This window comes from Panthera onca, chromosome A1 (assembly GCF_046562875.1).
Source record: "Panthera onca isolate mPanOnc1 chromosome A1, mPanOnc1 haplotype 2, whole genome shotgun sequence".
In the NCBI taxonomy this organism is placed as follows: domain Eukaryota; kingdom Metazoa; phylum Chordata; class Mammalia; order Carnivora; family Felidae; genus Panthera; species Panthera onca.
In genome coordinates this window covers 77030-91423 of record NC_138339.1, presented here as the reverse complement: position 1 = coordinate 91423, position 14394 = coordinate 77030, and the positions used below count along the sequence as shown (strand labels likewise).

General features: G+C 55.8%; 1 protein-coding gene across 4 annotated transcripts in view; it reads right to left on the bottom strand.

The window, feature by feature from the left end:
• PLEKHG4B (pleckstrin homology and RhoGEF domain containing G4B) overlaps nt 1-14394 on the bottom strand; it is an 81194-nt gene that overhangs the window by 1211 nt on the left and 65589 nt on the right. For 2 of the 4 annotated variants that reach the window (XM_060634252.3, XM_081795897.1), the window contains 9 exons: nt 12738-13483; nt 10004-10256; nt 8199-8288; nt 7891-8121; nt 6532-6702; nt 5753-5933; nt 5076-5183; nt 4578-4838; nt 159-1437 (listed from right to left, as the gene is read on the bottom strand). In XM_060634252.3, coding sequence (XP_060490235.3) covers nt 1283-1437; nt 4578-4838; nt 5076-5183; nt 5753-5933; nt 6532-6702; nt 7891-8121; nt 8199-8288; nt 10004-10256; nt 12738-13483 — 2196 coding nt within the window. In that variant the 3' untranslated portion in view covers nt 159-1282. Of the gene's footprint in view, nt 1-158; nt 1438-4577; nt 4839-5075; nt 5184-5752; nt 5934-6531; nt 6703-7890; nt 8122-8198; nt 8289-10003; nt 10257-12737; nt 13484-14394 lie in introns of those variants that run through there. The other 2 variants (XM_060634254.3, XM_060634253.3) reach the window with 2 other exon arrangements.

The window sequence follows — 14394 nt, the reverse complement described above, 5'->3', positions numbered from 1 at the left end:
AGCCCCACATCAGGCTCTGTGCTGACAGTGTGGAGCCTGCTTGGGATTCTCTCTCTCCCCTTCTCTCTGCCTCTCCCGATTGTGCTTTCTCTCTCTCAAAAAATAAATAAGTAAACATTAAAAAAAAAAAAAAAAAAAGAAGAAGCACTTGGGGCCAGCACTGGCGAGGTCAGGGCAAGGCTCAGGGCACGGGCTATATGAGTGGGTGTTGGGGAGGTACCCAGTTCTCAGAAGGGCAGGGTGCCAGGTTCCCCAGCAGCTACTCCAAAGGGGTGTCCGGGGGTTGGGGCAAGTGGGAGTGGTCCCCATCAGCTTCTGTGGCCAGGCCTCTGGGCCTGGGTCTGCGGGCCCTTTCCTCTTGGAGGAATGCCTGAGCTCTCAGAAATAGCCCCACGCCACCCTCTTTGACATGTGGTTCCCAGGGGTACAGGCAGTGAGGTCCCAGGGAGGTTGGTCCAGGAACAGAGGTAACAGGGGAGCAGCCTCGTTGGCCAGGGTGCTCCTCCCGGGGGGCTGTTAATGTCCGGCCACGTGACTGTGTGTGGGAGCATATGGAACAAGGCGGAGACACCCAGGCTCCCTGGCTGGTGGTGGCGTGTCCAGCATCTGAGGGTGACAGTGGACGAGAGAACCCTCCCATTACTTCAGGGGAAGCCGGGACAGCCCCACACCTAGGGCCTGCTTTGTCTGCCAGTCAAACCGCTGTCAGAAGGGGAGGCAATCACCGATGAGAGCCCAGGTCACCGGTCATCACCAGCAATCTAGGGCGCGTGGGCCAAAGGCCTGTCTTCCATACACTCTTGGCTCAGCATACCCTCAGACTGGGGGACGGCTCTCACAGAGGGGGGGAATGGGGGGGATGGGGGTGTCTCCCCAGAACTGGGGGACGGTTCTCACAGAGTGGGGGAATGGGGGTGTCTCCTAAGAACTGGGGGACGGCTCTCACGAGTCGGGGGGAATGGGGGTTCTCCCAGAACCAGGATGGTGCTTCCTGCAGTGGATAGGTATATGACCCGGGGCTGGGTGAAGGTTGGTTGAGAAGGGCTCTGTGTCTGAGTGGCGCCCCCACTTCTTGCCCTGGTCACCCCAGTCCCGCCCTCTCCGGGGCGATGTGCCTGTGTGAACATCCTGAGCGGCGTCCGGGCTCTCCTGTGCTGCCAACGGTAGCCTGGCGCCCCTGCTGACTAGGACAAAGAGCGGCCAACCCTTGAGCAGGAAGCCCCACCAGCAGGGTCCCCAGGCGGGTCCTGAGCATGCCTGGCAGGCCTCTCACAGGGAGGTCTCAGGAGAGGGTACTCACGGTTGTGGTGAACTGGCTGTGGAGCTGCTGCTGGGAGCCCCTCCTGGGGACAGCAGGGCAGGTGCTCTGGGGGCCCTCCTCAGAGAACAGCCCTGGGAGCCTGAGGCCACCGGCCCCCAACGACGTGCACTCAGTCACTGCAAAGAGGGGCTGGGTTAGGGGTGGCTGGCCCCCTTGCCTCTGCACGCAGCACTCAGGGCCCCCTGAAGCGTGTAAATAGAGAGTGAGGCACGTGTTATGCACGCAGAGTTATGACGGGACACCTGTGAGGCTGGGTCACAACAGATGGGACAGTGCTGCCGGAGCAAGCGGACACCCTTATGAGCAAGTGTCTCCTGACCCTGCTTTTCTGAAATCAGAGAAGACAGGGAGGGAGGTGCTCCGGTGACCTCTCCACCAGCAGGACGCCTCTGGCTCACATCAAAGGGGAAAAATAAAAAATGAGGCCCAAGAAGGGCCACACGGCTTAAATAAATAGGACAGGATGAGGGCTCGGCCCTAAAGGGCTGCTGGGGGCCCGAACCGTATCACCACAGGCGGAGCCACAGCCACGGCCACGGCCCTGCTGCATAGGCACAACCTCCGTGTGGCCGGTGTGGGCTTTCCCACACACTTCTGCGTGGGGATCACAGGGCCATTTCTGCACAGAGCTGACGACGGCTGGGCAGAGCCCTCCCGCACAGACTCTTGCCTGAGTCTTACATCGCAGGAGAAGAGAGCCCCATCTCCAGACCTGGGCTTCACTGGGAGATGCACCAGCCCACATGGGAGCTAGGGAGGGCGGCACCAGGAAGCCGCAGTGGCTGTGGGCTGGCGACGTGGGTGTACCCCCAGCCACGCTCCCTGTGGGCCCGCCCAGAGCACAGGCCCGACGAAGGTGGCTGCTGCTGTTCTGAGCAGGTGCGGGGCACCTGGCACACCTGGGCACCCCCAGCAGGCTTCAGGCACGATGCCTCCATCTGGGCAGACACGCCTTTGTGGTCAGTGGTGCCCTCGGAGGTGTTGTCATGGTGGCACAATGGGGGCTTGGGAGGACGTGTGTCCCAGGCAGTGTCGCCGAGGAAGGGCCTCACTGGGGCTGTGGGAAGGATTTCTGTGGAAAACCAGACACCTGTGACCCTCCACACCATGTGTGTGGTGATTCCCCACACACAGGAGACGAGAAACCAACCACCGTGGGCCCAGCCAACACACCCGTCCCTCCACGTGGAGGCCGGCGCTCTCAGAATGCAGGCCTCCCAGTGCGCCGTCGGACAAGGGGGGGACCCATGTGGGTGGCTGTGAGGCCCGACAGCATGGACACGGTCTGCACAGCACACGTGTGTCAGTCACAGAAGGCTGCTTGTGCCCCGTGCATACTCCTGTGGTCACGGGTACGCTGAGCCTCTGTCCCTATTTTCTCGTTAGTCTTTCTGTTCTCCTCCTCTTTCTACATTCTTTTGGATCGAGCTTTTCTTAGGGTTCCATTTTATTTCCGCTGTTGGTATATTAGTTGCAAATCTTTGCTTTGTTATATTAGGGGTCATTTGGGGTTATAATGTATACCTAACGACTTACAATCTGTCCCTGGTGGTATTACACACCTCAGCAATCATATAGAACCACACAGCTGAGAACCGCCACATCTCCATACGTTCTATGTACACAGACACCATGGCCTCGGCGTGTTAACCCCGTGTTCTCTTGACACTGTGCTGTTCAAACAGCCACTGTCTCTTACAGAGATTTAAATAGAAGAGCCCTCCTTTCTTCAGCCTTTGTCCCCACCCCGTGTCACTGCCCTTCTCCTTGGAGTCTGCTGGTAAGGAACAGTTACAGCTTTCATATGCACGAGCATGTTGTTTCGCTTTGTTTCACTATTCCTGAAAGACACATCTGTCACGTTGAACTCGATGGTTGTCAGACAATGCCAGCCCAACGTGTTGTCCGCCGTGAGAAGTCCCTCTGCACAGAACACGCCGGCTCCCCTGGCTGCTTTCAAGATGTCTGTCATCACTGGGTTTCCACAGTTTACAACGCGCATTCTGTGTGCTTGGGGTTCAGGGGTCTTCTTGGGACCTTGGGTTTACACCCTTCATCAAGTCAGGGAAATATTCAGCCATTGTTCCCTCAGAGTTTTGTTGTCCCTCCACTTTGGGGACTCTGGTACGTGTTTGTCAGGCTGCTCGAAGTTGTCACACAGCTCACTGCTCTTTTTCCTTGATTCTCTTTGTCATTTTGGACAGTTTCTACTGCTACATCACTAACCTTTTCTTCTGTCAAGTCTTACTTTCTGGCAACCCCACCCAGTGACATGTTCACCTCGGGCGTTGTGGCCTTTTATCTTGCTAAGCTTAGTCCACCCTATCTTCCCTGTTGTGACTTAATGTGGTGGACAGCAGAGACACAGGATGACGGTGTGACCACCAGGATCGGTGATTCTAACAGTCACGTCAGTTCCAGCTGACGTCGCCTGATTGATTACTGCCCTTGTCATGGTCTGTCTCCTACATCGTTGCAGGCCTGGTACGGGACAGTGTGAGTCTACCCTGCTGGCTGCTGGATGTTTCTGTGACCCTTTAAACCTCCTTGAGGTTTGCTGTAGGATGCAGTGAGGTTACCGGCAAACGTCTTCCATCCGTGACGTGCTGGCAGCTCAGCAGCAGTTTCAGTCCAACGCCCTCCCCTGAGCAAGCCCTTCCGAGGACCTGCAGCCGCCCCGGGATGGGGCTGCTGCTGTCTGTGCCGTGGGAGGCTCTTTAGTCCCCCAGAGGTTCAGGCCTGGGCGGCCTCCTCAGGTGCGGTGCTGACCAGCACTCTGCTGGGCCCAGACCCTAGAGGGCTCACACTGCATGGGGCGCCCCTGGTCTGTCCTCCTCCATTGGGGGTCTGCAGGCTCCCCTCACTGCACCCCTCTCAGGGCAGAAATCGGACCAATCACAGGAATGTGTGACATCACATTCCTGCCTCTCAGGTCACTACCTGTGGTGCTGGATGTCCTATGTCTCAAAATCTTGATTCTCATCTTTTGTCTGTTTAGGTTTTGTTTCGTCTTGTTTTTGTTTGCTTGCTTGTTTTAGATCTGTCCCCTATTACCTCATTTTGGGTGGAAGTAAACGTTTTTGGTGTTTGTTTTTTTAACAGATTTTTCTTTATAAAGAAAAATCAGAATGCGTTTGAAAACTTTTGGAAGTACAGAGGAGCAAGGGAGATCAATGAGCCCGTGAACTGCCCCCCCACCCCCAGGACCGGCTGTCAGAGGCCGGGGTGTGCAGGCTCCAGTGCTAAGTACACTCACTCATGGAAGGCTGGCTCCCGGTCTCCTGCTCCAGCTCATCTTCCTCCTCGAAGCAGGTGCGCATGTCGTACGGCCAGGGGCAGGAGGCAGAGCTCCGCAGGGCTGGGCTGGCAGTGGCATGCAGGCCCGGTGGCCCCAGGGCAGAGGAGGACTGGCTGCCAGAGGAGGAGGTGCTGCTGTCTGAGATGGTAGAGTGTGGCCTCTTAAAGGAGGTGGCGTGGTCACAGGGGGGCACGGCTATGGGTGCTCGCGTCCATGACTCTGGAAGGGGACAGAAAGCAGGTCGGTCCGGTTTTGGCTCCAAAAGCGTAGTCCAGACTTGAGAATGAAATGGCCATCTGAAAACTGACCAGGTCCCTCTCACTGCAGTCATGTCAGGCATGATGTGACCACCACTCATCCAGCCCACTGTCCTGGCCCTTGGGGCCCACGGTGAGCGCCAGGACCTGAGTCTGAGTCGGCGGAACAGAGTGAGAGTGAGGGCTGAGGCCACATTACCTGCCCCCTTCTTGACGGCCCGATCACTTATGGCTGCATCGCTGGGCTGGATGTCCACGAACGGTTTGGTGCTCATCCCCATTGACACCATTTCCTGCATTCTGAGCTCTAAAACAGAAGCAGGTAGGACATTTTCCAAGCAATGGCTTGGCTTTGACACCACACTTGTTGATGCTCTGCACCCAACGCCATCAATCCAGACCAGGAGCATGTCGGGGCAGAAACCTAGGTGGGGTCCTGGTACATGGAGCATAGGGCCTTACAGAAGAGGTCCCTCACCTTCAGGGAGACAACAGTGTGCTATCATCCAGGAGGGCATGGTGCTTTGTCATGACATCTCTGGAATTGCCGTGGTGTGGGGACAGGGGTCTTGTTTATACATGAGTAAAGGGGAAATACGTGTTTGTGTGCTGATGGAAGGATCCAGCCACTTCCACATAAATGGTGCTGACTGAAGGGGCCTCCCAGGGGCCACCTGGGCCTAGAGCTCTCCAAGGGCCACCTGGCCCAAACTGGCCCCAAGCACCTACCCAGGTCCAACCCCCTAACCCCTGACCGCAACCCCTGACCCCATACCCCTGGCCTGAACTTAGCCCCTAACCCCTGGCCCCAAACCTCTACTCCAAGGCCAGACCCCTAGACACAGAGCTGGCTCTGGATAGCCCTTTTTTGCCCACCTCTGTTCCGCAGAGCCTGCCGCCACAGGATCTGCCCTATCGTGTGGGTCCAGGCTGTCTTGACCTCTGCAGAGCTGGCCTGGAGAATGTAGGTGTCCTGGGATTTCCGCCGTCTGCGGAACCAGATCTCAAACCTCAAGCCACTGTCTCCGACGTTCTCCGTCATCCCAATCTCGGCTGTCTGCACCACAAGCAGTGAGTGGCAGCCGCATCAGCAACCATTGATCCAACTGACCACTCCCCGGCTGACTGACCCCAGCACCTCAGTGTTGGGAGTCTCTTCACCCAGACATCAAATGGTAGGGATGAGGCAGGCCTGGCGCCCAGTGGATGAACCGGGTTCCAATCATGTGCAATGGCTCCCTCTTGGGGCCTCAGTTCCCCCACTGGAGAAAGGAAGGCCAGACTAGAAGGTTCTGTGGTTGCCACACCGGATGGGACTACAGAACCCTCCCTGATATGCTCCTTGGCATGGGCAGGTAAGGCATTGTGGTTGTGGGACCCTCTCAGGAGCTCAGAAGCTCAGTCAGGTGAGGGCCACACCTATAGACATGCCAAAATCTGAAATGGAGTTTCCGATTGAGGAGACTTTTTCCAGCCACTGAACCAGTACATGGAACTATAAAGGACAAGTGTCTCCTTGCAGTTTTTGAAGGTCTGAGGTTTTCGAAGCCCAGACACAGAATCACAGAAAACAACAGATAGCACGTGTCCCTGCTCACACCCAGCAGACCAGGACCTGACACCCAGCGGCGTCCGGTGAGAGGCAGGCGTGTTACCTTGAAGGACTGTTTGTACATGTAGGTGTCGTAGCCTCCATCCACCTTTTTGGTCTTGCTAAACAGGATGAGGTCTTCAAAGAGGAAGACGTGCCTCAGATACTTTTTCCTTCCACAGCAGACGATAAACTCGTCCTGGCATCTCAGCTGCCCCTGCTCCTTCAGATTTACCTGCAGATGGAACCAGCCTCCCTCAGGGACAGTGGGACCTGACCTGACCCCACCTCAGCCCCCGGAGAGGGGAGAGGGGCTAGAGGTGAAATTGATCACCAACGGCCAGTGACTCAATCAATGAGTCCTATAATGAGGCATCCATACAACCCCAAAAGACAGGCTTTGAGAGCTTACTGCTTGGTGAAGAGGTGAGACGCTCAGAGGGGGCACAGAAGCTCTGCACCCGTTTCCATGCACCTGGCCCTGTGCCTCTCTTCCATCTGGCTGTTCCTGAGTTGTGCCCTTTACGGTACACTGGTGAGGTCATAAGTACACTGCTTCTCTGGGTTCTGACCTTTGCCACAGGAAGGGGAGCCCTTCACCTGTGGGGGTCTCATGCTATGTCCAGGCAGATGGTGTCAGCATTGAGTTGAATTATAGGACATCCAGCTGGTATCTGAGAATTGCTCGGATGTGTGGGGGAAAAACCCACACATTGTAACCGGTGCCAAACCCTCAGGGTCGGGGCTCCTGCTAGTCTGCGTGGCTGAAGAGGCAGGGCAGGACGTGGGCACATCCCTAGCCAAGCCCACGCACAGGCCAGCTCACCTTGCAGGTGCCCAGCGTTGGCAGTAGGAGGACATCCATATGGGTGGTGGCCTGGGGGCTGTGCTGCATCATGGTGGCCAGAAGGGCCCGTGCTCAGATTACTGCTCATGAAACTCTTAGTGCTGTTTTTAAGCAGGACACCCACATTTTCATTTTGTGCTGGGAATTCTGGGGCTGTCCCTCTGAATGTCAGACATAAGGGGCTCTGCCAGAGAAAGGGCTCCTCTTCTGCCTCTGCTGGTCCTACCATGCTACTGTGGTGGGGTGGGGCATGAATGCCGGCCCTCAGCACTCCAGCAGAGAGGCTGGCAGCATGGGACGAGCCAATGTTGGCTTGCCCCAAGCCCGATGGCCCACATTTTCATGCATCCAGTTGTCCTCAAGGAGCCCTAATAAACAGATGGCCTGCCATTCACACCCTGCAGCTGCTGCTCCAGTCACCTGGACGGGAAGCCGCTCTCTGCTCCCCTCGCCTGCCAGCCTCTTGAGAGTTCTCAAGCTTCGGGAGACTTCCCCAAAGGGAAGCGGATGTGTTCTGACACCAGGCCACATCTTTCCTGAACTCATGAGAGCCCATCAGGGCCTCAGGGCACTTACATCACAGCCTCGGACTGCATCCATCGCCAACAGGTCATTGCCATGGCGCAGCTGGAAGCGGACCACACCCTCGGCAGCCCGGAGCTCGCCCAGCTCCTGCTCCCAGGCAGGGCAGCAGCTGGCCTCCCTGGCCAGGTCCTGGAGAAGCAGTGCGTACTTGCCCATACGCTGCACGGGCTTCAGCAGGTAGGAGGCCAAGTTCATCTTGTCTCCCAGCTCCCGCTGCTTGTCCTGCAAAGGCCAGGGTGAGAGGGTCAGCCCCTGGGCCGGGTGGGGGGCGGCGCGGCTCGCGGGGTGGGGGGGGTGACCTTGAAGAAGGCGTTGCCGTGGCTGCAGAGCAGAGCATCTGACCGGGGCTTGTTCTTGCTGTAAAGCGCGTACATGCCAAACTGTTCCTCCTGCAAAAGGGGAGGGCACCATGCATCTGAGTCGGGGGCTGGGGTCAGAGTCTATGCCTCTCTGCTCACCCTCCGTGTTCAGTCCCCCTGTGGGCGTGACAGAAGGAGCCTCGGTGCTGCACTACAGTCTTCTAGGCTTCCCAGCCTGCGGGGCCTGCTCGGCTCGGGGCCAGAGTTCTAGAATCGGTCTTTACCATATAGGGTTTGGGGGAAGAGGGAGAGGGAGTCCTCATGAGGCTGGCCTGGGAAGGGGCATGGAGAGCCTTTGTTCATTTAATGGTCAAGAACCAAAGTTGTGTCAACCGGTAAAATTCTCACCATTGTCGATCATATAAAACAACAGAGTTCACCTTACGGCTAAAAGCACCTTCTTAGAAATAGCTGAATTAAAAATAGAACTATCCTACGACCCAGCAATTACACTACTGGGTGTTTATCCAAAGGAAATGGGAGTGCGGGTGCGAAGGGGCACATGCACCCCAATGTTTATAGCACCATTATCAACAGTAGCCAAAGTTATGGAAAGAGCCCAAATGTCACCTGACTGATGAATGGACAAAGAAGACGTGGTATATATACACAATGGAATGCTACTCAGCCATCAAAAAGAATGAAACCTTGCCATTTGCAACAACGTGGATGGAACTAGATGGTATTATGCTAAGTGAAATAAGTCAGTCACAGAAAGACAGATATATGATTTCACTCATATGTGGAATTTAAGAAACACACCGGATGAACATAGGGGAAGAGAAGGAAAAATAAGATAAAAAGAGACAGAGGCAAACCATAAGAGGCTCTTAAATACAGAGAGGTATTTTGGAGGTAGGTAGGTGGGGGATGGGCTAGGAGGGCGCTTATTGGGATGAGCACGGGGTGTCGTGTATGTAAGCGACGGGTAAGCAGGGTTTATTCCTGAAGCCAAGACTACAAGGTATGCTAACTAACTTGAGCTTAAATTTTAAAACAAGATGCCACATGGGATTTCTTTCATCCTTGGACATTTCTGTTGTGGTAATTTACATAATAACGCTGAGGTCAGTGTCTCATCTGCCCACAACACAGATGCCACTAGGTCCCCAGTACCCAGAACACTACTTGGTAATTTGGCGAAAGCATTTTCTTTTCAGAGTGAATTAAGAATTTTATTAAAGACGCAGATAGGGAGACATCCCATATTCATTGCTGAGAAGACACTTATCAAGGAGAGAGCAGCCTTTCTCGAGTTAACGTGCACACTCCATGAACCTCTGTCAAAAGTCCGACTGGACTGGCTCGGAGCTCCCTGGGCTGGCCCGGGCTCCACCTGCAGGGGGACCAGGGGGGCTCCTAAGTACAGGAAGCAAGCTGATTGGGGGAGGTGCTGTTGGCCAATTACCTTAAGTGAGAAGTGGGGCTTTCGACAGAATTAGGGGTGATGATGCAGGTGAAGCCCCCAGTGTCATACGGTTTGGGGGAGCCAAGGGTGCCTTCAGGGGACACGGAGCAAAATATCCAGTACGATCAGACCCACAAGCGTCTTGTCTATTTTGGTCATCTGTTTATTGGCAGGTCTTACATACTATTAGTGACACATTGCCTATGTCTGGTCTGCAGACAGATCCAAAGGATCCGAAACGTGGGCGTCACGAGACCCAGCCTCTCCAAGGGCGACCTGGGCTGATGGCACCTCGGTCTACCACACTGGTGTCAGCGCCCAGGAGGGAGGGACTCACGTGTCTCAGGAACCCGCGGCCCGCTGCCAAGGGGCAGGGCTGGCAGCGCTCCAGCTCTGCGAGGAAATGCTGGCGGTGGAAGTCATAGAGCTTCTCCAGGTTCCCAAAGATCATGCTGCGCTTCCCTCGAAGGTCCTGAGGCAGGTCTGTCCTTTCCATTTCTGGAAAATAGTTGTCGATGACATATCCTAAGGACCTGACATACTCCCTCTCTGTGGAAACCATCTCGGCCATTATGTGCTGCAGTCGGCTGCTGGAAGACAGAGAAGCAGGTGGCCACTCAGCTGTGCACGGGTCACAGCTTTACGCCAGGCCTCGAGAGACCCTTCGTCCGCGCTGTTGCTGCTTCACACAGAAACAGAATGCTCTGCAAACCCAGAGGAATAAACATGACTATTCGTGGGCAGGAGAACCTTTGTGATTAAGTTTTCTGTTCAGCAACGAATGCTGTCAAGTGTGCTCTGTTCCCTGGAGCTGCTCCTTTGACGTGATGAATGAGATGAGAAAAACGGGGCAGGGACGTGATTAGAAACAAACCGGTTGCACGAAACATTTCTGTATTATTGATCACGGCCTTTTGGGACAAAAGATCCTTTCGGAAAGTGAAAAGGAGAGATTCCCAGGCCCCCTAACTCCAACCCAGAGTTGTGAGGTTTCTCATTCACAGATGGCTTGATTCTGGCACCCTCTGCGTGGAGAGCTCTGGGAGTAGGGAGATCTGAACACTGCATAGAAGGCTGTGGTGAGGATTCATGAGAAGAGGGTTTCTGATGCACACGGACTGCTAACCTACCAGAAGGGATTTCTGAAAACTCAGCTTTATGCTGTAGAGACGTCTGACCCAGAGGCCGAAGAGAAGCTGCTGGAGTAGAAGATGCGGAGCAGGTGGGCCCAGGACGGAGCAAAGGAGGGCAGCAGTGGGGAGGCTGACTCTTCCCTGCCATGCAGAGGGTTCCCTGGGCTCCTGCTGGTGTGGTCCAAGCAGAGGCCACGTCTCTGCTGCACACAGCACTTCTGGAGGCACCGAGAAGAGCTGGTGAGCTGGGAGCCCCACGCTGCTAGTAATGAGGCACAAAAGTCTTACCCCTGTTTGACAGCATTCTGCCAGCAACCTCCCTACATTACGCAATCTCGATAATACTAATGGGGGCTGGTAGATCTTTTTTTGCCATTACTTGTATTTACTTGTTGCTTTTTTTAAATGGAAAACAATGAAAAGCAACCAATGATGGGAAAGACGCCTGTGGTCAGAAATGCTGCCGAATGCACCCCATTTGCAGCTGGCGTGCCTGTTCCTTATCACACTCACATAACAGATTGACAGACACCTATTGTTTCTCGGGGGCGGCACGTGCTGGCCGCTTGGGAGCACGCAGACCTCGTGGTACTGCTGGGACATGTGGCCTGGAGGTGCCCCCAGTCAACCCAAGGCCCCAGTCCCCACAGCACACCACCTGTCAACATTTGCCCAGTATAAGCACCCTTAAATGCTCAGAAACAAAACTAGCACGGTCTGGGGGTTTGGAACAAGTTAATTGGAAATCGACTCTCTAGGAAATAATGGCTAGAGAGATGTGGGGAAATGGACCAAGTGACAGGAACTGTATCTGGACAGCTGGCAGAAGGGCCAGGGTTTTCATGGGAGATAGGGTTACAATGTTCTCTCCTGCCTGAGGAGGAAGCGCTCCGTCTCTGGTGTGCCGTGGAATCTGCTACCGAACCTTGGGTTGGTGGGTCCGTGGATCATGTGAGGTGGAAGAGGGTACCCGTCCCCAGGGGCAAAGGCAGGATGGCTACCCAAACCTGTTCCCTCCAGACCGAGGACGTCCACTGCAGGTGACCAGGGGGGCTCTCAGCGAGCGGACGGCGTTCTGTGCCTCCGAGAGCTTTCAGATGAGCTCCGGGGAGGTGGAGAGTGGTTCTTCCTGGAGCCTTCCCAGGGATCCCAGCCCCCAGGGAGACCCACCTCATGTGCTCCCCAATGGAACCTTCCTGTTCCGCCTAAGGTTCCTCCCTGAACTACGCGCCCTGTAACCGCCTGGAGTCTGAAACATAGACGTGCGTTTCCGGAGGCTGTTCGGTGATCGTCTCGGGTCAGAGGTGTTCTCTGCGTGAGGAGGAAACACGTCCGCCAACCAAATGGGCAAGGAAGACCACGAGAGCCCGCCTGTGGCCCACCCTGCTCACTATAAAAATGGACTAAGAACCCGAGGGGCAGGCCGCGGTGCCCGGTGAGACTCACTGCCTGTCCTTAGCATGGGGCACAGTTCTTGCCCACTTTTTAATCCTACCGTGAATAACAAGTATGTTTTTACAAACATCTTCTTAAACATTTAACAAGTTAATACAGACATCTCCATTTGGGCAATGGATAAAAGCACACACCTACTTCTCACCTCAACGCTGAAAGGCTTTTCTTTTTTTCCAAAGTAATTCTTAAGGTAATTTGTTCACATTGTTGGTGTGATTTGCTTATTGTGATTTTCTATAATTGGCCTCAAATGATGAGAGCGGGTGGGCTACGAAATAGGAAGCAGTTTTCGATGACCGTCCTGAACACAGGAGGTAAAAAACATCTTGCCTAAAATCGAACACAAGTGTGCTGCCTGGACAGGACAAGATGCCTGGAGAGATGTTTGTGGATTTACTATTTTGCGAAAGTGCATTTAGCGGCTTCAGCTCTCTGGCACCCCACTGACCGCGAGGCCCAAAGGCTGGAGGACGTTCACCTCACCTTCCTGCTTGCCTCCTCCTGTCCTCCTCGGATGGGTGGATCCTGGAGGGAGAGGACAGACTCCGGGTCCGAGTACCCAGGGGGCTCTCGGCATGTGGCCTCGGTGGGGGCTGCTTCTCTGAGGCCACAGTGCTGGTCACCTCCAGGCCCCTGATGAAAACCCCAGTGTGGCCTGGCCAGGGGGAGTCCCGGGGGCCACCGTCAAGCTGTGGAATCTCAAAGCTTTGTGTTTTCCTCATAATTTTCTTCAGGGGATATTTCTTGGTGTGGGTTGTGGGTGTGTGGATGGGCTCGGAGGAGCAGGCAGGGCTCTTGTCTGGGGCCGGGTGCTCACCCTCCTGCCTGCAGAGAGCGGCTCGTTCAGGGAGGCCGGGCAGCAGCTGGGCACGCTCCCCAGTGTGGCCCTCCGGATCAGTGTGGGGGATCCAAGAAGGCTCACAGTGCCTCCTCTCAGCCCCCCGGGGAAGCTCGTACTGCAGGGGGCTCGGGCTCAGAGGTGGGGCCCCAGGGTCGGGGGGAGCCCCAGAAAGGGCCCCTTGGAAGCAGAGTCGAGTCTGCTGGCTCTGCAGCCACAAGCTGTGCCATTGCGGCAGTGCCCGCCAGCTGCCCAGGCCTGCCTCCACCGTGCTCGCCCCGGGGAGACTCCACGCAGTCAGCTCTGTGGCCTCCTGGTGACTGCTCTTCGGATACTCAGTGACCGGCTCGGGACCCAGGTGTTCCAGACACTGCGGCATCCACCCATCCACCTACACAGCAAAGAGGGTGCTGGTCAGGGCAGTGGAGCACTGTCGGCCCCACCCGAACTCATGTCGCCGATGAACAGCTCAAGTGAACCCAGGTCATGCTCCTTCTGCTCTCCAGGTTCTCCATATCAAGATAGCACCAGGGAGAGCCAGATGGTCAGAACAAGGGGAAGACCCCTCTGCCCACAGAGGCAGCTGCTGGCCAGACTCAGCCCAAGAGTAGGCAAGATGATTTTGTGCATGAGCTCAAAGGGGTCTGAATCCTCCACAGTCCCCAAGAGCAGCAGGTGGGGTTGTCCCAGGGCCCCGGGATGCCAGGGCTGGACAGACCATGAAATCAGCGATTCCACACTTCTGACGGGTGTGAGAGGCCGTGGCAGTGGGAGGGACAGAGTTCCTACCCCTGCCCTGGCCTTCCCTGACCACTTGGATCCCACTCAAGGAGCTGTGCTCCTGAGGGCTCTGGCCCCGGCAGCCCTAACAGCCAGACAATTCTGGGGTGCTGGTGAATTTCCAGCCGTGGGCTGTGTTGCAGCGACTGTTTGGGGGTCTCTGGCAATAAGTGGACTTTTATAGCTGAGCCGGTAAGCGGAGAAAAGTTCACATGTTCGTTCTGCCTCTCTGCCTGGTACAATAAATAAACTCCTCACATGGTGGTTGAGAGCCTGGGGTGCAGTGCTGGGGCATGCTGGCCAGCTGTCTCAGAGCTTGACCCACTCAGGCCTGCAGGGGACGGTGCTCACTTAATGTCCACAGCACATGCAGATTCCCTGGAGGTGATTCCGCTGGGTCTCTCACAGCCTCACAGGAGTCAGAGAGGTGGGCCCCCCGGCCAGCTCCCCCTCCCTCTGCTCAGCCCAGCTGGACACGGTGCGCAGCCACCTTCTCAAGTCCAGGGTGGCTTTCCCTGTGCC